The following is a 25,554-nucleotide window of genomic DNA, read 5'->3' as shown; positions in this document are numbered from 1 at the left end:
TTGTCAGTCTGGTCAGTTTGGCTGCTACACAAACTGCTCTGGCTAAATGTAAATGTGGCCCTTATTATGCAAGTGGGATAGAATGCCAAACTATCACAGACTTCTTGTTGCAGAAAGCAGGGGATTCGATGTGCAACCAACACATGATGCACACTGCAAACAAGCAAAGATAAGAACTCCATTCGTGAGGGAACTGAAACATTTAAACTTGCTGTGACAAATCCAATCCATCTATAAAGCTTCCAAATTTACCACTAATGTACTTCTTCATGTTTTTCCTCTGTCACATGTTCGCATACATGCCATTGATCAAGTAGTCTAGCTTAGTGTAACGCCTTCTCTGAAGAGATTCAAGCATCTTTCTACCCACCAGCACTGTAACGAAGAGAAAGAAGACCACCCCCAAAAGCAAGGCAGCTGTAAGTATGCTTTTGTCACCAAAGTGAGGGGAATGTTCCTTGCTGGGCTCTCCATTAAGCATATCACCTTTCAAACCTTGTTGCCCATTGCCAAGATGGACGTCATGTAAAGAAGCAGAAGAAATCTTCATAAGCAGTGGGCTGAGGCTACCAGCACTAGATCCAGCAGAGGTAGATGGGTTGGGAACAGTGGTACTTCTTCTTAGATTTGTAGTTGCCCAAGGTGCATTCTTATGATAAGCTGTAGTAGACCTAGTGGTTGTTGCCTTTCTAGGAGACACGTGAGGAATTATAGTACCAGGCTGGGTGCCATTGGTAATAGCAGGTGACTTAACTGTGGGCTGCGCAGTGGGAATACCAGGCTCAATAGCATTTGGAGTATTTGGGGACAACAAACTCTTGCTTTCAGGCATTGTTGAAGAACCCAAGCACTTTGAACCATTTGCCCCTCTGCTTTGTGGATGCTGCGAGTGTCCACCCATCTCATCTATGTGTTTATCATCTAAGTGGTTCAATATTTCCATACTCTTTGAGGGAATTGGCTTTTGCAAAGGACCTGACCCATGCAGAGGGCTTGTTGGGCTGTGAGGATTGAACACAGCAGCCAGTGTAGACACAGACTTCCCATTCACAGTTGGGTGGGAGAGCTGAACTGAAGAAGGAGTTGGCATGGGAACCTTTGCATCTAAAAAGGAAGAAAGGAGGTATATTATTATTTGTTAATACTTTCAACAAGCAAGTCCCCACACAAATACAAATTAAGGGTGAAGAGCCCTTAATTTATTTCAGAATCACTATCCTGCACCCCAGTAGAGGAGACTCGCATTCTGATTCTGCTTACAAAGAACCCTAGAGATTGCAGATTCTGCAGGAATGTTGGGAATTATTATTATTATTATTACTCAGAATCCTATACAGAACTACAATTTCCAGAATCCCTTGCTGGGGAACCATTACTGTCAAAAAGTTCAAAACTAGCTCACATGTATAGTTTAGACATGCCTTCAGTTCAATGGGACTTGCCTCCTGGTAGGGCTACAATCCTATGCACACTTGCTTGCGAGTAAGCCTTGTTAAATTTGGTGGAAGTTACTTAAGAGTAAACTTTCCTAGGATCAAGTATGCTTAGATGCTCTAACACAACACTACAATGCACAAACTGTACAATCTGTGGAACATCCCTATTGGTATGGTGAAGCTGTGTTGTCTGCAAATGGTCTGGCTAAAACAAGAACACACCACAACACTTACTTGATCTTAGAATCATATAACTGGAGGTTTTGGAGGGATCCCAAGGATCATTTAGCTGAACCCCCTACAGTGCAGAAATCACAGCTAAAGAATCTTTGACAGATTCAGTTTAACAGATTGCAATACATAATAAAATCAAAATTTATAATAATATCAACATAACCCTGTCTAAAGGTAAAGGTACCCTTGCCCGACTCTAGGGTTGTGCGCTCATCTCACTCTATAGGCCGGGAGCCAGCGCTGTCCGCAGACACTTCCGGGTCACGTGGCCAGTGTGACAAGCTGCATCTGGTAAGCCAGCGCAGCACACGGAACGCCGTTTACCTTCCCGCTAGTAAGCGGTCCCTATTTATCTACTTGCACCCGGGGGTGCTTTCGAACTGCTAGGTGGGCAGGCGCTGGGACCGAGCGACGGGAGCGCACCCCGCCGCGGGGATTCAAACCGCCAACCTTTCGATCGGCCAGCTCTAAGCGCTGAGGCTTTTACCCACAGAGCCACCCACCCTGTTTAGGGAAGTTTTAATATTTGAAGTTTTATTCTGTTTTTAGTGTTCTGCTGGGAGCTGCCCAGAGTAGCTGGGGAAACCCAGCCAGGTGGGAGGGGTATAAATAATAAAATTTATTATTATTATTATTATTATAACCACCACCACCACTTCATTATCTATACTGCACCCATCTGGCTGGGTTTCCCCAGCCACCCTGGGCAACTTACAGCATATCTGAAAATATAATAAAAACATCAAACATTAAAAACTTTCCTAAACAGGGCTGCCTTCAGAGGTCTTCTAAAAGTCAGATAGTTCTTTATTTCCTTGACGTCTGATGGGAGGGTGTTCCACAGGGTGGGCGCCACTACCAAGAAGGCCCTCTGCATGGTTCCCTGTAACCTCGGCATCTCGCAGCGAGGGAACCGCCAGAAGGCCCTTGGCACTGGATCTCAGTGTCCAGGCAGAATGATGGGGGTGGAGACGCTCCTTCAGGTATATTGGGCTGAGGCCATTTAGGGCTTTAAAGGTCAGCACCAACACTTTGAATAAAACAGTCAATAATAAAACAGCAACATGAAGCAAGAAAATCTTCCACTGTCTGTCAACACTTTTTCTTTTTAAAAATCATTGTTTACCTTTTATCATTCGGTGGGTCACCAGTCCTGACACGTGTCTCACCAGGAAGGTTTCATTAGTGGGATAATAGAACAGGTAGCAATTTGTGTAATTTCCTTTGCTCCTGGTATTAAAGACCACATAGTTGCACTTCTTTCTGTCTGGAAAACACACACACAAACACACAACCTAAATATACTGTAACACTGGAGAGACTTTATATCTGATATATTTATGATAAGACATCTCAATTTAGAGTGGAATAGTCCTCAATATTCCACCTTGCTGGCTTAGTTCCCACTTGGGCGGGAAACCTGTTACTGGGCTGTACCATTCCAGAGTTTGTTCATTCATGTGTGTGTAACTAGCTAGCTAGTCAGTGTCATTATTAGCCTAGCTTTCTACCCGATAGACTAGTTTCTATATGAAGAATTATTTTTTTCATATGGCGGAGCTCCCCTCATTCTGAAGTGGTATAGCCCAGTCATGACGTTACACGCACTATGAGAAGAATTCCAGACCTTTGTCAGGCTCCAGAAGTGCCACAGTTTAGGACAGCCCAATGTTAGTTGGAGATTCAGAGTTGCATCCAGCCAAGTTCAATTCAGTGTAGACCCACTGAAATTAATGAAACTAAGTTTGTCATGGCACTTAATTTTGATGGGTCTACTCTGAGTAGGACTAGCAATGGGTACCACTCTCATTCTCCTCCCCAGTGCCCTCTCTGAACTTGACAGGGCAGACTCTGGTCTTTCAAATTTCAGTGGGTGGTGCTCTGTGCAAACCCCAAATTTGGTGCCACCTGCCTGTCGCCTTCCATTCTGTGCACTATGTCATGGTTGCAGTATCCTGCAGAGCCCCCCTTGGCTTGGTGCTGCCCCAAATCTGCCTCTGGGCGGAGAGGCTGAAAAAACTCAGAGGAACTGGTTCATTAACCTTTCAACTTATTTTGTGACATTTTTATCCCACCCTCCTTCTGGAGTACCAGGCAACCTGTGCTTTTTCTCCCATTCTGTACATTCATATACCCTGTGAGGTAGATTAGGTTGAAAAACCACACCAGCAGAAGGAAAAGACTCCACTGTTACTAGCTATGCACTCACCAATCCATTCCTGCATTGCAGGGGACTGGACTAGATGACAATCACAAATTGTGGGCGTCACAATTTAATGATGTCGACAAGCTGGAATGTGTGCAGAGGAGGGCAACCAAGATAATCAAAGGTCTGGAAACCAAGCCTTGAGGGAGTTGGTATGGTTAGCCTGGAAAAGAGGAGACTGAGAGGAGATATGATAGCCATCTTCAGATATCTTAAGGGCTTTCACATGGAAGAGGGAGCATGCTTGTTTTCTGCTGCTCTGGAGGGTAGGACCAATGGCCTCAAGTAACAAGAAAAGAGATTCTGACTAAACATTTGGAAACCTTTCTGACAGTAAGAGCTGTTTGGCAGTGGAAAACTCCCATTGGAGATGGTGGACTCTCCTTCCTGGGATGTTTTTAAGCAGAGCTTGGATGACTATCTGTCATGGAAGCTTTAGTTGAGAGTCTTGCATTGAAGCGGTTGGACTAGAGGACCCTTGGGTCCCTTCCAACTCCATAATTCTATTATTCTGTGATTCATCCTAGTCAGCAGCTGTGAACTTGGCTTTCTAAAAGCAGCATGAATATGAACTCTGGGAGCATCTGCTCCCCATGTGTGCCAGACAGAGCTGCTTTGAAAAAGCTAGGTGGTGAGGCTACCAGCCAAGATGAGGATTAGAGTGGGCAGGTCTCCTGAGTCGTAAACCTGAGACAGGGGACAAAGCCTGGCAAAAAAGGAGTGAAACATCAGGGTCAGGAAGTGGGAAGTAGCTCAGGGTGCGGTCTGGTAAGCATCATGGAAGAACTATTAGAGGGGGCAGATTAAAGTAAGACTCTAAGCCCTCTTATTGAATATACTCAATATTAAATTTTCTGCACTTCATGATTTCCAGAGATATAGATGCTCTTGACATATAGCTGCATGTGGCTGGAAACATGGGACTGAAGGATGGGGGGGGGGAGAAGTCACATTTGGAGAGGGGATTAGAAGGAAAGCACTAGCCATATCTGGGCTCCCACAATTGATTGCAAGCTCCAACTCAGTCCATCCCAGCTCATTTCAAGTGCAGTCAAGTGACACATCTATATGATAAACATAGACTGATTTTAGGCCAGCTATAGCTGTCATGGATCCCCATAATCACCCCTCCCTCAATTCTGGGAACTGTAGTTTGGTGTAAGTGCTGAGAATTCTATAATTCACACACACACACACACACACACACACACACACACACACACACAGGACCATAGTTCTCAGGGTTTCCTGGAGTGGGGAAATGACTGGCTGTCAAACCAATTTAAGCCTGTAATGTAGATGCACCTAAAGAGCACCGTTTTTACCTGCACCCAAGCAGCAGACATCCACACAGGCTTCCCAAGATGAAGCATGGATTGGATCTTCCCCCCGGATACCTTTGGAAAAGGCTGCTTTGATGTCAATAGTGATGTTCTCCATCTTCTCCGTGGAACACACTTGATTTTGGGATGGCTTTGGCAAGGTATAAAAGGCCATGGCAAAGAGGCAAGCAGAGCACCATGCAATCCGGATGGACATCTCTTTCCCTTAGCTGTGACAGACTCCTTACAGTTCTTTTGTTACCATCAGGGTGAGTAAAACTCAGGGTACAGCAATTTTAAGAAAGCTGTGGTGTTTGCATTTGTTCTAGTGAAAAAATGATGAGATAATATCTTACTGTTTAATGCCACAAACAAAAATAAATTCTCATTTCCATTAATATTCACATATAATTAATTTTTCAAACCAATTAAAAGGAAGTTTGTTGGCATCCATCTGTCTTGAAAGACAACAGAGTGTGCCTCCAGGGGTGAACTCAAACTGCTGTGTTAGCAGCACCCAAGTGACCTCCCCAGGGCGCCAGGCTGGGCAGTGAGTGTGGAGGTCCTGGGCTGGCCAGGTGACACCACCCTCTCAGTCTCACTGATGTGGTCCAAAGCAAAGCAATTGGGTTGGCACCAGGTTGGCTGCAGGAGTTGCCAAAAGGAGGACTTACTCCTTAGCCCTGCTTTCTCCCAAAGATATCCCACAAGACAGTGAATGTTTAGGATCAGAGTTTTCCTTCTCTTAGATGGGCTACCTTTTCAGGTGGATGCTCCTCACTTCCCTCTACAGCATGTGCAGAAACTGCCTTCTTGATGGTTAGACCCACTATTGGTCTCGTCTGCTCAATCCGCCAGAGCCGGTCTTCCCATGCAGGGGAAGTTCCTAACTCACTGAGGGTTTGAGACCCGTTGGCTACCCTCACCTGGTTTAGCTGGCCAGTTGAAGCTATTCCCAGGGTGTGGCCGTTGTCGCATGCTGACAGCTTCTAGGAGCCACAGGTGAGAGCTGAGTGCAGGGTGGGGACTCCAGAAGGAGCATGGCATGTCCCCCACCAGAGGCACAACACTTCCCCTTGCACCCCATACAGCCCTGAAAGCAGGAATGTGAACTAAAACAACAAAATTAATGTTAAGAGTAGAAAAAGGATGCACACAGGTCAATGTGCTGCTGGATAAAATCAAAGGCCCATTGAGTCCAGCACCCTGCTCTCAAGGTGGTCAGGCGCTTATGAGGCCTCAAGTGCAATAGCAGCCGACTCCTCACTTGTGATTCTAAGCAACTGCTATTCAGAGGAATACTCTGGAGACAGAACATCACCCTCAGGTTTTGCAGCCATTGGTAGCCTTATGCTCCATTAATTTCTCTAATCCTCTTTTAAAGGCACCCCAAGTTGATGGCCATCATATCCTTTGGGAATGAATTCCACAGCTCAACTATGCATTGTGTGCAGTAGTACTTTGCTTTTCATGTAGCTCATGAAAAACAACAGGCTTCATTTGTTGCAAATCAAGAGGTATACATTAGCTTCTCAGATATCTGCTTCTCGGGGGGTTTTTATGCAAGACATTCATACTCTCAAACCAGTAGTTTATTTGGGACATTGAACGTACAAAAAAGGGAGAACTCCATATGCATGCATGTTTCCACATGCCTCAACATTGCACTTAAAGGGCACAGAACCTCTGCACTTCCCTCTAAGCAAACAACACTCACACCACAGTGATCTGTGGCTAAGAAAGAAGCTGTGTTGGCTCAAAGAGTCTGGCACATGGAATAACAGTGTAATCCTATGAATGTCTCTTACAGGGCTCGGGAACAGATGAACAATTTGGAACTGTCCTCTTATATCATTTCCCTAGGTATAGTTACATTTGTAATCTCTTATTTATTGCACCCGATGTACATCTAACATATGGTTGAAAATATGATGAGCATATTTGTTTAAAGGCTTAAGAAAAAAGGCAAATTAAACACATTCTCTTTCCCACGCCACTTTTTCTTTTCTGGGTAGGCAACCTAGATATGAACCACTAGTCTTTCAAAAAATTTAGAATCATCCTTACAATGAGTGAAGGGATGAAAAAGGAAGGGAAGGATAGTGAGAATAGTGAAGGAAAGGGGATGTAATGAGGGAGCTCTTATCCTCACAAGTAGCATAAAACATTTAACTCTTCCAGCTTTGCTTCTGATTGTATTTTAATGTCCTGACACTCTCAGATAACATATTTCAAGATTTCTGACGTTTTTCTGCATTTGAGACTCACAATTTTACAAGACTATCACAAACTGGAGTCTGCTAGGTCTGGCTCCCACCAGGTTTGTGGCAATTAAATACACTGAGAACTGGCATCCATCTGTCTTGGGAGACAATGGAGGAGCTGCACCTTTGGGGTGAAGTCACACTGTTGAAAGGTTACACAACTTGTTGTGGCTGTAGAGACAAATTTGGGAAAGACATGTTTTGTTGCATTATATTATTAATTTTATTAAACCAAACAATTTAGCTCAGCAATGGAAGAACCAGACTGAAAAACCCATGAACATATGCGAAAATATTATCTGGGATACTGGTGAGATGTCTGAGCATCTCACCAGACATAGGAGGACAATTTCAGGCTTAACAAATAGAGACACCTTCCATGGAACGTGGACCCCTTTCTTTTACTAGGTTAATGACCAAAATCAAGATCTTGTACCAACTGCTCAATATTCTCAGTGGAGAGGTTACATAAAGTAATACGTCTGAATGTTGAATGCTGGATAAGTGTTTACTAGTTTTTGGATGTGCATTTGCATTAAAAAAACCAACAATAATAAAAAGTTGTCTTAAAAAAAATTAAACCAAGCAATTACAGCTGATCTTTACCCAGCTGCTCAGTGTCAGATTCCTGCAGGTTTTATTGTAATTTTAGTAGCTCTTGGACATTCTGGAAGGTCTCCTGCTTCATTGAACCAGGACTCCACTGAAGGTCTTGCCTCCTGTCCCATCCATTCTGCTCAGGTGTGAGTCAGATGGAAGGCATAACAACCACCACCACCACCTCAGGGATGTGTGACTCACACCACATAGGTGGTATTTGCCACAGGTGGGGCAAGAATGTAGGATGTGTTTGGGCCCTCTCCTTCCTTCTTTCCTAGACCCGAGGCAGATTTCACCAAAGTAGCTGGATTTCCTGTGAAAATCCACTTTCCCAAAGAGAGCTTGCCAGAAAGGCTTCCTTCAGTTGGTTTATGTACTAAAATACTCTGAATTGCCCTCTTGCCCATGTTACTTTAAGGAGTGCTGTAGTCAGAATACCCAATAAAACGTTATATACATTTAATGTACACCTGTGTTATACATTTAAAGGCACAAGTGCAGGGCCAGAGGAAAGAGGTAAAGGGAGAGCTTGAGAGGATTGGGGGAGAAATGCAAGTTGCAGTCTTAGGGTGCTTTGGACTACAGTTGCAACTGAAATCATTCAATCCCCATTGCAAATTGGGTTTATTATCAAAATTTACAGACTTTCTGCTATTTGCAATGAGCAAATCAAACAAAAACAATTGAAATAGCTCAACAAAACAGATGCTTCAAGGAGTTTCCCCACTTGAAGCATCCAAAGTCTCTAGGAACATTCAGTACCTTTAATATTTTGTTGTATCCTGCGCCTTGTTTGTGAAGCAAATTCCTTTGTTCCAGCCTCATACATATTGTCCGGGGGGGGGGGGGGAGAATCCTTATCATAATTTATCATCATCTCCCACATAGTTCAGGTGAGAGTTCATCTAATGTCTTTCTCAACAGCCCGGCATACAGAAATTACCGTATTTTTTGCTCTATAAGACTCACTTTCTCCCTCCTAAAAAGTAAGGGGAAATGTGTGTGCGTCTTATGGAGCGAATGCAGGCTGCGCAGCTATCCCAGAAGGCAGAACAGCAAGAGGGATTGCTGCTTTCGCTGCACAGCAATCTCTCTTGCAGTTCTGGCTTCTGAGATTCAGAATATTTTTTTTCTTGTTTTCCTCCTCCAAAAACTAGGTGTGTCTTATGGTCAGGTGCGTCTTATAGAGTGAAAAATACAGTAAGTCACTGGGGCGAGTGATGAAGTGATGCAGGCCCAGTTCAGATATGATGCTTTCATTTATCCTGGATTATATGCAGGTTTATAGTAGAGAATAAACCAGAGTTTCCCAGTTTGAATGTCACAGAAAACTGGTTTACCCAAGCTCCTGAAACCTTTCTTATGGACTTGGAGTATGAGAAAAGAAAGAAGAGAACTCCTGGGCACACTTGTACTTGAGCGATTGTTACACTTGATTTAGGCTACATAACATTTATTTGCTTATTTTATAAGCTTATTTGCTTATTTTTCTACCATCCTCAATCTGCACGATGCTTTACATAATATAGGAGGATAGACCTCTGCACTGAGGAGCTTACAATCTGTAAATCAGCACAAGAGAGACAACGGAAGAGAAGGGGGACACTGGAGGCAGGAGTAAATAGGCTTTAAAGATCAGCACCAACACTTTGAATTGTGCTCAGAAACGCACTAGGAGCCACTGAAGATTTTTTGGACCGGTGTTATATGGTCTTGGTGGCCACTCTCAGTCACCAGTCTAGCTGCTGCATGCTGGATTAGTTGTAGTTTCCGGGTCACCTACAAAGGTAGCCCCACATAGAGTGCATTGCCGTAGTCCAAGCGGGCGATAACTAGAGCATGCACTACTCTGGCGAGACAGTCTGCGGGCAGGGAGGGTCTCAGCCTGCGTACCAGATGGAGCTGATAAACAGCTGCCCTGAACACAGAATTGACCTGCGCCTCCATGGACAGCTGTGAGTCCAGAATGACTCCCAGGCTGCATACCTGGTCCTTCAGGGGCACAGGACCAGGGAGTCCTCCACACCTGCCCCACCAAAAACTTCTGTCTTGTCAGGATTCAACCTCAATCTGTTAGCCGCCATCCATCCTCCAACCGCCTCCAGACACTCACACAGGTGGACACAGCTGGGTGAGACCAACTCCACCCTGTTCACCCACCCAGTTTCAGTGACACATGCCAGATCAGCCTCCCCATCCATAATCAGATCATGGGCTGCTCTGGCGCTCAACAGCAGCAGTCACAGACCTGAGGGCTGCCCCAGGTTGGAGGAGGGGCTGGCACACGGCTGTGTGCCCCTCACCCAGCCTGCCCCTCCTCCCTCACCATACCCCCCCTACTTAGAACCCCTGTAACTGGGCCTCCCCCTGCTCTCCCCCGCTCCTCTCCTCCCAGGCCCATCCCACCAAGCGCCCTTACAAAACAAGTATCCAAGTCAGATGGAGTTTTAAACTTATTAATTAAAACATTTCTGTACTCCTTTCCCATATTCCTTTCTGGCAGGGCTCATGCACTTTTTAAACAGCTATATATCTGCATTTCCTCAAGACAGAGAAGTCTTTGCTTGCTGAATTTCTGCTTGCCAGGAAGCGAGCTATAACAATACTTAACTATTTTAACAGTAAATATTTCATAGTTAAGCGGATCCAAAGCCCTGCCAGAAAAGGAAAAGGAAGTGACTCCAGATCCAACCCAGCCACTCCATATTATAAAGCAATACTTCCTTCTGGTGGGTCAGATTACTGGGTGTGTCAACAGATTTCTATCACAGGGCAATTCAGCACATACAGCTAAGAAAAGAACTTTATATGACTTAAAGGGTGTCTCCATAACAGATAAGATTGTGTTAAATCCACTGAGGGCAAGGGGGGCGGGCTGGGATCCACACCCTTCTTTTAAAAAAGCATAATTACCTGATGTGTGAGACAGAGTCACACATCACATTATTATTAATACATCACACTTAATTTTCCTGGGGGAAATGTGATGGCTGAATAAGCCATTCTAAGAACAATATCCTGTGATTTATATGGCCTAATGCTTGAAGAATCTGAAGGACTAACAAGTTGAGGGAAAAGCCATAAGACATCCTGACAAGACAGTAGCACAGGGGTGCTTCTCACTGGCCAGGAAATGGGTGTGCCATCCATTCCAGATGGCCTTGCACTGAAAAAGCAGGCGCACAGCTGAGGAGACTTCTTGATCCAGGATCATACCCTTTAGCAGCAGCCTTGCATTTTCTGGACAGGAATAGCTTGGCTACAGTGATCCATGCTCCCCCAGTTGCTTCACAGTGTTTACATACGGCTGCCCCTGAACACATCCCAGAAGTCGCAACCAATGCAGAATATAACAGGCAGAATGCAAACTGCCACAGCTAGATGGCATCATATTATTCTCAAAGAGCTGTACTAGTTACCTATTCACTTCAGAGCCCAGTTCCAGGTGGGCATCTTTACCTTAAAACCCTCAATGACTTAAGACCCAAATACCTCTCCCTATTTCAATCTGCCCAGGCTGGCCAAGAATGTCCACAAAGGCCCTTCCCAGAGTTCCTTTGCCAAAGGAGGTGCATTAGGCAGCAACAAAGGAGTGGTGCCCCAGTTGGGTAACACCCTTTTAATTTGCCCAGGCATTTAAAATAGTCATCATCCTATATGTCTGCTCTCCTACATTCAGTGTTTCAGAATTGGTTTTACTTATTTCATTTTTTGTATGATTGCATTTTATTCTGGCATGATTGCTTTAGTCATGCCCATTGGGTGCTGCCCTGATATTTGCAAAGATGAAGTGCAGTTCAAAAACATTTTACATAAAATTATTTAACACTAAGAGAACTATAGTTTGTGCCTGTTCTGGAGCTCATTCATTCACTGATGGGCAGGGTTTGTCACTTTCCACTTTTGTACAGTGTCCATGATGCACAGCTTACTGGGTAGAGCATGACTCTCTTAATCTCAGGGCCACATTGGGCAAAAGATTTCTGTATTGCAAGTGGTTGGACTAGATGACCCTCGTGGTTCCTTCCAATTCTACAGTTATATGATTCTAAGAATCTATTTCTTAAGCACCATTGACTATTATTAATTTGTACTGCATCACACCTCTGACATGAACTGGCTAAGCTGTTACAACCGGCACAGAATATTCAGGTACTCAAGGAGCAAAACAGTTTGCAGAACAATGTCTATGAGGGAAGAGAACTGGTCAGTTTGGTTGTAATTAAAGCCCCAGGCAAGAGGTAGCTGTGGTGTGGTAAGAAGTCTTGGGATACAAAGAAGCAGACAAAGAGGCCTGGGTCTCATGAGGGGAAAGGGAGAGGGACCCTCCTGAAATACATAAGCTCACACAGCAGTTCCCACCATCCCTGGACACTGGCCATGCGGGTGAGTCTGGAGGTGATAATGCTGGCTGCTTCAGTGCCCTAATTTGAGCCACATTATGCCCTCCCTTACTTTCTAAAAACCAAGAGCAGGGGGTGGGGCTGCACAAAAGGTAAGGGCAATCCTTCTCCAGCCCCCTTGCTGCTTGAGGAAAAGGGCCACGGAAACATTAATTGAGCTAAGAACACTGAAGAAACTCCACAAAGACCGGGAGGGGCCCTATTCTGCGCCCAGGGAGAAGGAAGGGCCTTGTCTGGGTCAGGACAAGAGACAGGGCTTGAAAAGCAGGGACCAAAGAAAACTGTGGGGAGTGGAAGCACAGAGGAGCCCAGGAAGGAGGGCTGTGGCAAAACCTCATAGATGATGCAGTATTGTGGGCTGTGTTAAACTAGAATCCGATTATTAACAGACACATGGTTATTAATAAATATTTTGAGATTATTGTATTTTAATGACGTTATACACGCCCCTGGGCTCTGATGGGAGGAAGGCTGGTATGCAAATACAAACAGTAATCATGGTGATGGAAGGGTGGAAGTTCACTGCCAAGAACAGATGCGGGTGGGAGCACTGGACTACTGCATCCCCCTGCACACACAATAAATGTGAAGAGGTCCACACATATCCCTTCAGTTTCTATGAAAGCTGGAACCCTGTGCAGTTGGGGTTTCAGTTCCTGTGGAAATTATGTCTACACCCCTGGGCAGAAGCCTACAGACATCCACACTCAATGTGTGGACACTGGGGATAGGGGGAGGAAACAGGACTCTGTTCACTGCATGAATGGAGATTAATCTGCTTGCTGTGGTTTCTTCTGCCACTGCTGTATTTTGACCTGGCAACCCCAAGAGGGCTACAAGGTCCAAGAAAAGGGGTGGAGGCCTGAATTTGCACATTAAGTTGAGCCAACCAGCTAATGTTTGGATGCAGGCTTCTAGTATTAATAATAGCCTTCTCACTTGCTGTTTTAGGGCAGAGGGCCGTGACTAAAAGACGACTGAGTGTGGTAGAAGCCTGAGCCCAGGCACAAAACAAGCTTCATCAAAATATAAAGTTCTGTTAGCTGGCTTGCTTGGAGTTTTGGTGTTCCCAGAATGGACTATCAGAACTACTGCACAGTGGGAAACTATGGTCCAGAGCAGGGATGGAGACCTCCAGGTGCTCCAGATGCTCTTCGACTACAGCTCCCCTTGACCCTTGCCACTGGCCATGTTGGCAGGACCGCCCCGGCCCCGCAGGGCCACAGATGCCCCATCCCTGACTTCGAGGAAACGGCGGCATCTGCCAAAGGCAGCACGAAGAGGACACGCCTCGGTCCTGGGCGTCGTGCGCTGCAGGTTGCAGGCTAGACTGCCAATCCGTTTTCTCCACCATGAATCCTAGAGATCCTTTGGAATCCGGATCTTTCTTCTCTTGTTCCGAGGAGCAGTGAAGCAGAGTCCGATCCCAAGCTCGGGTCTGCAACCCCACGCGCTCCCACGGCCAAGAAGCGCTCGGCTCAATTCTGCTCCGATTTGGGGGGCTTACCTGGCCAGGCAGCCGGCGCGCTCCCCTCCGACGAAGGTGGCCGGCTTCCTCGACCGCTGCGTGGGGAGAACTCCGCCTGGGAGTCGAGGGAGGAGTTCGCGGCCAGGGCGAGCAGCTGCGGAAAAGGAAGAGGAGGACCTGAGCAAAGCTGCACCCCGAGCAGACGTCGCCTTCACTCAGAAACAGGAGACGTTTATTCGGAGGGAATGATTTCTACGAGCGAGCAACCCGATCTGTGCCTGCATTTACTCTGATGGGATTTCCTGCCAATTGCCTTTAAAGCTGCGGCTCCAGGAACGTCTCCTCACCGGGGTTTGCATCGCCGCGCCATCTGGCCGCGAGTCCGGCGCTGCTTCCGCGCCGAAGAGGCCCCGCCGCGCCCTCCGCTCCGCCTCCCGGCCTGGGCGAGGCTGACCCGGGAACCGAAACAGGCGGGTTGCTGGGAAGGCGGAAGCGGCGGCGCTGCAGCGGCGGGAGCGAGAGAGGCCTTTGCCCGGGGAGCCGCGCCGCGGGGTCTCGCCTGCGCCTGGCCAGCGCAGCCCTCCCTGCTCCGCCGGGGATTGCTCTCGCCATGGGGGCCGAGCAGAGCGCAGAGGCGGAAAACCGGCATCCCGAGCCCAGCACTTCAGGTGGGGCTCCCTTTCCCTCCCACTTTCGGGGCTTGCTTTGGGTGCTCTTTAAAACGGAGCCCGTGCGCACGAGCTGCGCCTCTCCAGGCTGCTTCTCAGGAATGCTCCGCGGTGCAAAGCGGGAGAAAGGCTCGCCTTGTGGGGCGCGGCTCATCTGCTCTCACGCTCCCAGCCAGAGAGCCGCATCCCATCAGCTAACTTTGTGGGCAGCGGTGAAACAAACTTGTGAAACTCACGTTTTTAAAATTACTTGCTACGAACGAACGAACAGATCAGGCGGAGAGGAAAAGGTTCTAGGAGCCTTGCCCCCAATGTTCAAAAATGGCATTCCTGATCTGCAGCCTGAACTGGTACTCTTGCCTCTGCTATCTGCCAGCCCTGTCGCGTTTCATTCTGCTTACATGTGCAGACTAGACCTGGCTGATTTAACTGAGCACCATTTTTTATTACAGCCTTTTGCAGAACTTTCCTCTAATTTGTCATTCTCTTTATCTTAGCTGAGTTGACCAGGAAGAGCAAGATAAAATGCCACATTCAGGGCCCAGTCCCATCTCAGGTTCCACTTTACAACCGATGCAGTTCATACATACATTTGCAAGTGACACTTTTTGTAAAGTGATGGGCGTGCATGTAAGAATTGGACCTTGGCCTCCCAAAATAGAAGTTACTAGAACTAGAGACAAGAACAGAAAATGTGCAGTCTAATAAGAAATTAAATTTTACAAGTATTATAGTGAGAAATGCATACAGGCAACTCCTGATTAAGGTGCCTCCTATTAATGCATGATGTGCACAGCCCCGAACCTGGAAGTCTCCCCGAAACATCACAGAGATGTCATGAGAAGGGGCAGAGTGAGCTCCAGAACGGAACTCCCGCACAAAATGATGATTGCTTGTAATTCGCTCAGTGGCCTGTTTTGTGAAATCATGGTCTAAAATGGATTTTTGCCTATCTCAAGCAAGCTAGTGTGCATGGCTAATTCGTGCCCAAACCCCTGCGCCACAGGGAAGAGGAAACAACCAACACACTGACTTTGTGTTACATGCAAACCACAAGGTCTGTTCTTGTGGTTTGTTTGGGAGAAGTGCATGTAGCATTATGTCAGGGGTCTGATTGCTCCCTCTCTCTGGCATAGGGAGAAGGGGCTGCGGGTGAATGAACACGGTGCACTGGCATGTTTCACATTTACAATAAACTGTGGTCTGCTTTAGACTATGGATTCAAATTACGTGCAAACCAGGCCAATGGACCTTTCTATCACAATAATTGAGTGCGTGGGTGTTTTACGACAACACACTGTTAAGTCATTCTTTTTTGCTGGTACCAGATGAAGGGTAATCCTAGGTGTGCTTTGTGCTTCCTTATACTTGACTGGATATTTTCCCCAGCATCTCCTTCACCGGCCAAGCAGCGAGCTAAAATGGATGATATTGTGGTGGTGGCACAAGGGACGCAGTCTTCGCGGAATGTCAGCAATGACCCAGATGTCATTAAGTTGCAGGAAATCCCAACTTTCCAACCCCTTCTGAAAGGTAAGATATTACATGAAAAAATAAGGTTCCCATGTCTGCCCCCCACATTCCCCTTTGAGCCTCCTGGTTCATAACAGTGCCGATTTTTGATGATCCCATTTTACTCTTCTCATTTGTTTTGTTATGCATTGCTGAGTCCTCATGCTGCTATAAAGTGGTAGAGAGAACTGGGTAAAACATAAACATGTTTTAATGTATTGATGTGTTAAAGCTAGTGGTTTGTAGTTTGTCCAGAAAGCAGTTATATTTGTGCTTCTAGTTCTGTTGAGTCATTTTGTTCTGCAGTGTGAAGAGATGAACCTTATGGGAGGCTTGGGATAAGGGTGGAGAACCCTTTTTGGACCCAGGATGCAAGTGGCAGGTGGGTCCACAGGCAAGATTGGGCGGGGAGCAATGAATGTACAGCTTCTACACACACTCACACACTCCTCTGTTTCTCCTCTATCAAGGCAAGAAAGAAGTATTATTGGAGTCCAAGGACACATTCTAGTTAGGCAAAATCCCTCCAGGAGGGTGCAAAATAGATCTGGGGAGAAGGTGTGTGGCTGAGCAGGGAGGTGTAGCCTTGGGGAGAGTTCTGTGGACCAGACAGAGGCCTAGAGTGCTGCATTTGGAACCTAGGCGTGAGGCTTCCCACCCCGGCCTAGGAATAAACTGGGAAACAGTAGTGCTTTAGTTAAGATGGTATTTTGATGCCCATTATCTCAGACTAGGCATCCCCTTGTTCATAATCTGACAGTAAATTCAGTAAACGTTGCTCTTGATTTTTGGGTGCCTGTACTGCCTGCTTGCTTGCTTCTGCACTCTTTCAACATCATCTTGATCTGTACATTGGTAAATAAAATGGCAGTTTTCCAGTTTTCTCCATGCCAAAGAGGGGGAACTTAAAAGACCGGGATTTGCTTTTTGAAAACGCTGTGGAAGTACCGTATTTTTCGCTCTATAACACGCACCCAACCATAACACGCATGTAGTTTTTAGAGGAGGAAAATCCGTAGGCATGCCACCCGTAGGCATTCCCTCCATAACACGCACAGACATTTCTCCTTACTTTTTAGGAGGAAAAAAGTGAGTGTTGTGGTGCAAAAAATACAGTAATTTTAAAATTTGAGTCCATGGGTCCCTTGACCAACTACCTTATTTCTGTGGGGCACAGGAGCCCAGTTATGTCACCCCTTGCCTGCAGAGCTGGCAGCCCATCAACCCTTTTTGAACACCCTCCATGGTGGAGTCTCCCCTCTTCTTGGAAGTCCTCCGGGCAGTTGCAGCTGCTGCTCCTGGTCTCTGAGTCCCCCCCCCCCCCAGGCCCCAAAGACAGGTGCCTCCTCACACTGCCCCACAGGGGCCAGGGAAGAGGATGCCCCCAGCCTTAGTGGCCCAATGGAGACTGGCCAAAGGTGAATGTGAGGCCAGCACTTTACCCAGGGAGGCAGCAGGGGCAGCAGAAGGTACTGCCAGGCTCCCCTTCAGCTCCCAGGCAGGCTTTGCACACAGCAGGCAAAAGAAAGGCCAGCGCAGCGCCTGCCTGCCCAGCCTCCCACTTGTCTGTCCATTCCCAACAGCAAGGGCTGGCGCGCTGGGCTCCCTCACCCACTTGCTTGCTTACTCCAAGGCCACCTCAGCTCTTGGCAGCCAGCACTCCATGGTCCAGGGCTGCTGCAACAAACAGCCACACAAGCCTTTGGGAGGCAGACATGCGAGGGCATCACAGGAGGGGTGGAAGGAGAGAGGGACAGAGGCCAATGTTGCCTGCGGCACCCCTGACCAGCATTCAAGGCACCCCAAGGGTGCCATTGGCGCACTGGTTGAAAACCACTGTTTTAGGCAATCCATATATACTGACATCTGGTGCCTGTTGGGAAACACTTCAGCCAGTGTACCTTGTTCATTTATTTTGCTTATTCACCAAAATTTATATACTACTTGCTTGTAATAAAACTTCTAAGCATTTTACAAAAAATAGTGAGGCATTTTGATTTGGGAATCTGCATTATTGTTATGTTATTGAAACACTAAGATGTGAGTGAGTTTATTTTGTATTTTACTAACAGTCGGAACAGGATGAGTATATAATAGGAATATTCTATTGTGCATGGAATATACAACATAAATGGTAGAAGCATAATTGGAAACACAGCATTTATTAAATGTTCACAAAAACTAGAGCTCGGGGAAAAGTGCACAGCTATTTTCTCTGCAAACTGTTCAGGAGGCCAGGCCTCAAACATGGGCTGGTTCTGGTAACCAGCTCTTGCTTCCAGTAGGCAACGCCTCCACAAAGGCAGGTAAGTTCGTTCCTTTTTGTACCTGCTACCCAGTGAGACAGTTTTGGAGGGGAGAAGTGGCAGGCGTCATGTGAGTGTACACCACCTTGAGCATGTTGGAGAAAAGGAGGGATATGCAATCAATCAATCAATCAATCAATCAATACTGGACTAAGTCAGTCGTTTGACTCTGTACAAAACTCCTTCATATGACCTTTGCATCATTGTGTCTGGCGGCAAGAACAGGAGTCCAATGCAAGTTTAAGACTCCATTAAACTAAAAATAATTTGTGTGGAAGTAAGCACAGTTGAACATTTTCCCTTTATTGTTGCACATTTGCTTTTTTTTTCTTCATCTGCTCTCTTGCTGCATTACCAAGCAGAGACATTTTCCCCTTGGTTCTGAGGAATCTTCCTTCTCAGTCAGTGGGAAGTTAGAGTAAGCCCTGACAGGAACACACTCTCCCTCTCTCTCTCTCTCTCTCTCTCTCTCTCTCTCTCTCTCTCTCTCTCCCCCCCCCCCCCGGATCTCCACCCCTGAGTCTTTCAGTTACCTAACAGTGATCACATTTGGCAAAGAGCCACACTAGTATTTTAATTGCATCAGGGTTTTTTTAAAAGAGGCCTGTAAAACTGCATGGTCTACTTTCGCCCTAAGTTACTGTAAAGACTAGGCCCAAAGTGAGATTCATATACCCAGGCTGCAGGAATGTTGTGAAGTGCCCCAACCAGTTCACCACTGCAGCTCATAACATCACACTGTGAGTTGACGTTGTTTTCCGGGATGCCTGGTCTGATATTGTTGATCTTTTCAATTTGCCAATTCCAGTGCAGCCCACAGGTGGCACTCTTCACTGCCTCTGGTGCGTTGCAGGGCTCCCAAGAGCAGCAGATGTTCAGAACTCAGTAAAATAATTTTATTTGGTAGGGACTCACGGTGTTTGCAGCAGAATAGCAATCTGCAAGCTCTAGAGGGAGGATTGAGTGAAGCCCTTTCCGTGTTAAACCCTCATGAAAAATTGGTTTTGTAATCATTTCTAAAACGGAGTGGAAATGAGGGAGAGGCTTGGAATGTGGCAGAAAAGCCCATGGCCCCAGATTCAGTCCCCAGTTCATAGTGTTGGGGAGCAGGGCTCAGAAAGAGCTCCCCCAGGACTGGTCAAACTGGACAAATGCCCAGACAACGTGACATGTTTACTTTATTTATTTTAAGAAATGTCTAGCCTACCCTTCCTTAGAATAATCCAGGGGTGGAGGTAGTGGTTGGAGTGTCAGTCTCGGACTGGGGAGAGGTTTTTTTGTTGTTGCTGAGGTTCCTGGGCATATCAGCGCCACTTTCCGTGGTGTTAAGTACCACCTGTAGGTGAGTTTCAGAGTAAGTTCCCTTTGGGCTGATATGGAGATTAGATAGAATCATTATTTGCATCAGCCACTAGCCATAACAATAAAATAAAATGTACTGAAGATAGAGGTAAAAACTTAACTATAGAAAATACATTTTGGGGTTTACATCAATAATCAAATAATAGATCTTATTCTAATTGCCCCGCTAAAAACCTTGCAGTTTTTGCTATCACCTGATCATCTTGATCTGCTAAAAGAATGGTTGAGCGACGACCCGACATGGACAATAGTAGAGGGGTAAGGAACCTGATATGGACTTAAAGGGAGGTTTAGACCACATTCTAGTCCATTTGGTGGGGTTAATTTCATAGCCAATGTCATGCTCCCATTGTTCTTCGATTGCGTCAAGGGGGGTTGTGGGATTCTGGAGCAGTATTTTGTACATTGTGGATGCCATCCCTTTGCTGTGTCCCTCTGCTGTCAGGAGAAGGTTTTTGAAGGTGGTCCAGGGCCTAGTGGCTGCTGATTTTACTGCTGGATTGTTTAAGAAGCGTACAGTTGACAATGTGTTAGCCAAGGTATTTGGGTGTCCCCTAGTTTGTCTTGTATTTCTTGTGTTGGTATGGATTTGTTGTTTTTGTAGAAGTCTTTTAGGCAGTGCAGGCCTGCGGCTTGCCAGGTGTTTATCTGGAGGTTTTGTGCTGCGTGTTGGAATAGTGGGTGTTAGGCCAGGGGGTTAGTGGGGATGGGGATAGTTTGCCTACTTTTCACTTCCTGTTCAGTGAACCTGTTCAGTATTGTGGGGATTTTCTTTAGTTTTTTGGGAGAAATGGGTGTGCTGTTGTGGAGATGATTCAACGGTGCCTCTCTCCAAGACCCGTCCAAGACTCGTTTTCTAGAATATACGGGATTATGTGGTATACTTGGTTGCCGATGTAACATAATTCTATGTTGGGGATTCCCTATCCTCCTTCTGAGGAGGGGAGGTGCAGGTATTTAGGGCTTATTCTTGGCTCTTTGTGTGATAAAATAAATGAGTGTAGTTTTTTCTGCCACTGGAGTTGGTTGGAGGAATCCAGATTGGGAGGATTTGGAATCAATAGGTTAGCTTTGAGAGAGTGATCATTTTGATCATGGCTATTTTGTCTGAGAAGGTGAAGTTGGCACTGTTCCATTTCCTCAAGTAACTGTTGATTTGTCGCCACAGGGGCTTGTAATTGTGGAGGTATAATTTGTTGTATAGGGACGTGGGTGGCGCTGTGGGTAAAACCTCAGCGCCTAGGGCTTGCCGATCGCATGGTCGGCGGTTCGAATCCCCATGGCAGGGTGAGCTCCCGTCTTTCGGTCCCAGCTCCTGCCCACCTAGCAGTTCGAAAGCACCCTTAAGTGCAAGTAGATAAATAGGTACCGCTTTATAGCGGGAAGGTAAACGGCGTTTCCGTGTGCTGCGCTGGTGCTGGCTCGCCAGAGCAGCTTTGTCACGCTGGCCACGTGACCCGGAAGTGTCTCCGGACAGCGCTGGCCCCCGGCCTCTTAAGTGAGATAGGCGCACAACCCTAGAGTCGGACACGAATGGCCTGTACGGGCAGGGGTACCTTTACCTTTAATTTGTTGAGGTTTCTGGTTATTTGAACCCCTAGGTACCTCAATTTGGTGCTGCAAAGTTTTATCTTTGTGATGTTGGTGAATTCCTTTTGGGTATGCGAGTGTGTGTGTGTGTGTGTGTGTGTGTTTAAGCACATAGCCTCAGTTTTTGCAAAGTTTACTTGTAGGCCCGACACCATTGCGGATGTGTTGAGTTGCTGTGTTTATGGGGTCTGGTGTCGTGACCATCAGGTTGACCTGCGACCCTAGTTTATAGGTTTTACCTTTTATTTCCACACCCTTGATATCTGGGGCTGCTCAGAGTCGGATTGCAAGGGGTTCCAGGGCCAAGATGAATAGGAAGGGAGACAGTGGGCATCCTTGTCTTGTGCCTCTTGGGATTGCTATGGTATTGGAGTCCATATTGTTAATTCTGCATTTTGCTGAGGCTTGGGAGTAAATTTGTAGGAAGTTGGGGCCAAATTTCATGTTAGTTAATACTGCTAATAGATATTTCAATTCTAAGCAATCAAAGGCTTTAAAGATGTCTAGGGACCTGATCGCTAGTGGGAATTTGGTTGTTTTGCTGTGTTCTATCAGATTCAGTGGTTTCCTCCTGGGGTCTGTTACGTTGCAACCAGGAACAAAGCCTGCCTGGTCTGGAGTGATAAGTTTGTGGAGGAAGATTTTTAGGCGATTAGATAGGATTGATGTGAATATCTTGTAGTCTTGGTTTATCAATGAGATCGGTTTGTATGATTCTATTTTGAGGCTATCTTTGAGTGCTTTGGGGATAGAGACTATTTTGGAAGAGGTCCAGGTTTTGGGGAGGGGGCCCTATTTAATGTCATTAAATAGGCGGGTTATGTAAGACATCAGGGGTTCTTTGATTTTTTTGTATAATTCTGCTGTACAGCCATCCGGGCCTGGGGCTTTGTGTGCTTTCAGGTTTTTGAGTACCGTCTCTATTGCCTCTGGGGTGAGAGGGCTCTCCGTGAATTCTTGTTCCTCTGCTGATAAGGTTGGCATGGTCAGCCCTGCTAGGAGTCTTCTGATTTCTTGTTCAGTTGGGTTGCAGGAGGTGTATAGGTTGGCATAAAATTCAGCAAATTCTGAGGTTATTTCTTTGCTGGAGGATGTCATATTAAAGTCTTTTTTAGTGACACAGTGTATTCCTGTTTTGAGTGATTTTTTTCCTGCATCTATTTGCTAATAGTCTGGAGTTCTTCCCTCCATATTCTTAAAAGCATTGTTTAGAGTATAGGATGTTAATCATTGTTTTATTGCTTTATAGAGAGTCAATTTCCCTTCTTTTTTGTTGTATAAGTTTAAGGAGTTTTATGAGTTTGGTTTTTCGGCTCCTGTTTTTTGTAGTGTGATGAGAGGGTCGTAATGTCTTGTTCCAGTTTACCAATTTTTGAGGAGGTTTGATTTTTTTTTAAAAAGGGATGCCCTCTCCTTTATTCAGGCTCCTCTGATGACTGCTTTCATTGTGTCCCAGAGGAGGGGGGTTGTAATGTCGCCCATATCGTTCTTTTGGAGAGTTTTCAGTTGACTCTCTCTAGCTAGTTGGCTTGTGGTTAGGATGGGTCTGAAGGACCACGATGGGGTAATTTGTGCTTCCTCTCCTATTTTGAGGGTAGCTTCTACTGGGCCCTGGTCTGTGGTTTTAATGTTACCGGTGTTTGTTGTTTCTACCGGGGGAGCAGGCCTTGTGTGAGCAGAATGCGGTCCAGTCTGGACATTGTGCCGTGGAGTCCAGACTGGAATGTGTGGCTGGTGTCTCCTGGGTTCTTTTCTCCCCAGATGTCATGAGACAACCAAAGGCAGAGCTCAATCATAATCAGGGTAAAAATACACACCACATGTTCCTAGAAGCTTGAGTAGATGGAGCCACTTAATCAGGTCGTAATAATCCATTGACTTTATAAAAAGTGTGTCTGGCACACAAATTGCTGCTAGGGAAAAGCAGTCTTATAAAACCTCAAAAGGCAAGTTAAAAAAAATCTATGAAAACCTCAAGTTCAAAGGATTATTAACAAAGCTATAAAAAATGCAGCCATACCAACCTCAGAAGTTTAAAGCTGCAACACTATTTTCAGGGCGTATACCAAGCCAAGTGAATCTCGATCATTTGCCAGATACATACATTGCATTTCTGTAGTTTCCTAGAGATTTTGTGAATCCTAAATATTTCCAATCACAGCTTCCATTTTCTTATATATGATTTGATTCTGCATCTTGAAGAATGGGTCAATTAAAAGAAACAAACCAACCCATAAGCCCCTAATCTGTATAGATACATGGGGGGAGTAGCAGTTAATAGCATGTTGTCAATTCCTAATCTTTCTCTTCTGTTCCTCCATTGATGACATTCCTAATCGAAAAACATTTTGAATTGTTGGGGGCCCTTGCCATAGGGCATTGCACCATTGAATATTGGCTTCCATGCAGAGGCCGCAATGCAAAGGCTATAATGGCAATGAAACAGTGCAGTTTGAAATGGGCTGATAGTGGGACCACTCAGATAACATTTCCAGACCTGCCACGCAGCATGATGGCCTGGCCTGGGATAGCTCAGGCAATATAGCGGTAGAGCTCGGTCGTTGGGTCAAAGATTCCTTCATTGCAGGGGTTTGGACTAGATGACCTTTGTGGTCCCTTCCAATTCTATGGTTCTGTGAGGTGACATTGTGAGGGAATGAAGGGATAGATGAAGACAGTGCCAAATTGATGTTGCAAAACTTAAAGTGCTTCCTCTGATTCAGATTAACTTCCTTCTCTCCCAGGACTCTTGTTAGCTGCAAAGGGGGCAAAAAATAAGATAAAGCAGCTCTTGTGTTAGAAACTTAAGAGTGCAACAACTTGTACAAGATGTGAAAAGATGCTGGCTTTTTGGTGTGCTGCTGAAGTCAAAACGTATCCCTGTTGGTCTTAGTTTCAGACTTCTGAGGGTTGAAGCCAACCTGATTTTGAAAGAGATGTCACTTTGCCCTCTGAAGCGTATGCATTGTATATATTGAAATTCTGCTCATTCTCCTTAGGCCAGTAATGTTCCTGCCTTAGCAGAATGCACACACACACAGAGAGTGCTGATGGAGAAAGTTTTTCTCAGTATTTCTGTTGTGATCATTAAACCCCTGAGCTGCACACCCTCACCCACCTGCCTGCGTCTCTGCCCTAAATAAGCATTCATTTAGACAATTTTCCTGCAAGAAAGATTTAAATTCTTCTGCAGCAGGTGATATTGCCTTTCATTTCACCAAAATTTTAGTTTACTCATTAAGTGTGGCATTGTAGGAGTATTTTGCTACCTATACAATAAAAATTGAGACATTTCGCTAAAACTTGCTGCACAATTTTTCATGTGCCTGCAAGGGATGATGGTATTCAAAAATACCTTGATATGATCATGACAGTAATACCCCGTTTAATTTTCTTTTGCATCCAGCAAGTCTAATCCTGATAGATCTACATAGTCAGAGAACTTGTACATGTCCAGAATTGTTACCTGACAAGCAGTGTGTGTAGCCGGGTGCTGTTGTAGCAACAGAAGACAAGGATGCACAACCTCTTGCTGGTCTTGTGCTGTTCATCTGCTGGCAAGGCTGTGTCTGAACTGTACAACTTCAGTCTGCCGCTGTGGCCGCACACAGTTCAGTGCTCTCCATGCAAAAAGAGAAAGAGTCCTTGCAAATAGAAAGCTAGCTCAAACCATTCTGCCCCTCCCCCCCATCTAGAGTTCTGTGGAGGATATTTTTTTATGAAAGAACATTCAGTCATATGAACAGTCAGACGTGGCACAGCCCAGACACAGATTTACCAAGTTAGTGAGAAACTACTAAATCAGTTTCGTCGTGCGCTGGGAATATGGTCATAACTGTGATGAGCCTTAAATGTTCTGCCTCTAGTCAAATTTTCAGGTATTTATTTTAGGCTTGTTGCTATTTAAATGTGCAAATGAATAGTGACCAGTTCCTTTGCTGTGTCGTCTTGTAGGGACTTCATAACTCTTATTTTGCACTTGCATAAAATGATTTGGTTTGTGTCAGATGGCTGTTGTGGTTGCTCAAGAGTAACCAGGCGGGACTCCGGCCGGTCTTTTACAGGCTTTATTTTGGTGCAAACTATTTACAGTGAAGAGCATCATAAGTTCATGTCTGACTCAGTCGCTAGCAGAATCCGGGAGTGGTCTGTTTTTGTACCTCCCCCACATAAAAGTTTCGTT

The 25,554-nt window shown here is 45.8% G+C and overlaps 2 protein-coding genes across 4 annotated transcripts in view; one reads left to right on the top strand and one right to left on the bottom strand.

Moving 5' to 3' along the window:
• Nucleotides 1-214: 214 nt before the first annotated feature.
• MANSC1 (MANSC domain containing 1) overlaps nt 215-25,554 on the bottom strand; it is a 292,156-nt gene continuing 266,816 nt past the window's right edge. The window contains exons 1-4 of one of the 2 annotated variants that reach the window (XM_053387533.1): nt 13,973-14,038; nt 5,202-5,523; nt 2,797-2,937; nt 215-1,104 (exon numbers count right to left, since the gene is read on the bottom strand). In XM_053387533.1, coding sequence (XP_053243508.1) covers nt 284-1,104; nt 2,797-2,937; nt 5,202-5,415 — 1,176 coding nt within the window. In that variant the 5' untranslated portion in view covers nt 5,416-5,523; nt 13,973-14,038 and the 3' untranslated portion in view covers nt 215-283. Of the gene's footprint in view, nt 1,105-2,796; nt 2,938-5,201; nt 5,524-13,972; nt 14,039-25,554 lie in introns of those variants that run through there. The other variant, XM_053387534.1, reaches the window with a different exon arrangement.
• The window catches only part of BORCS5 (BLOC-1 related complex subunit 5), a 37,548-nt gene continuing 26,489 nt past the window's right edge, over nt 14,496-25,554 (top strand). Inside the window, exons 1-2 of one of the 2 annotated variants that reach the window (XM_053387538.1) lie at nt 14,496-14,601; nt 15,991-16,134. In XM_053387538.1, the coding sequence (XP_053243513.1) occupies nt 14,544-14,601; nt 15,991-16,134 (202 nt within the window). In that variant the 5' untranslated portion in view covers nt 14,496-14,543. Of the gene's footprint in view, nt 14,602-15,929; nt 16,135-25,554 lie in introns of both variants that reach the window. The other variant, XM_053387537.1, reaches the window with a different exon arrangement.

This window comes from Podarcis raffonei, chromosome 5 (assembly GCF_027172205.1).
Source record: "Podarcis raffonei isolate rPodRaf1 chromosome 5, rPodRaf1.pri, whole genome shotgun sequence".
NCBI classification, from domain to species: Eukaryota; Metazoa; Chordata; class Lepidosauria; order Squamata; family Lacertidae; genus Podarcis; species Podarcis raffonei.
The sequence above is the reverse complement of the archived record's forward strand: the minus strand, read 5'-3'. Positions and strand labels throughout refer to the sequence as shown.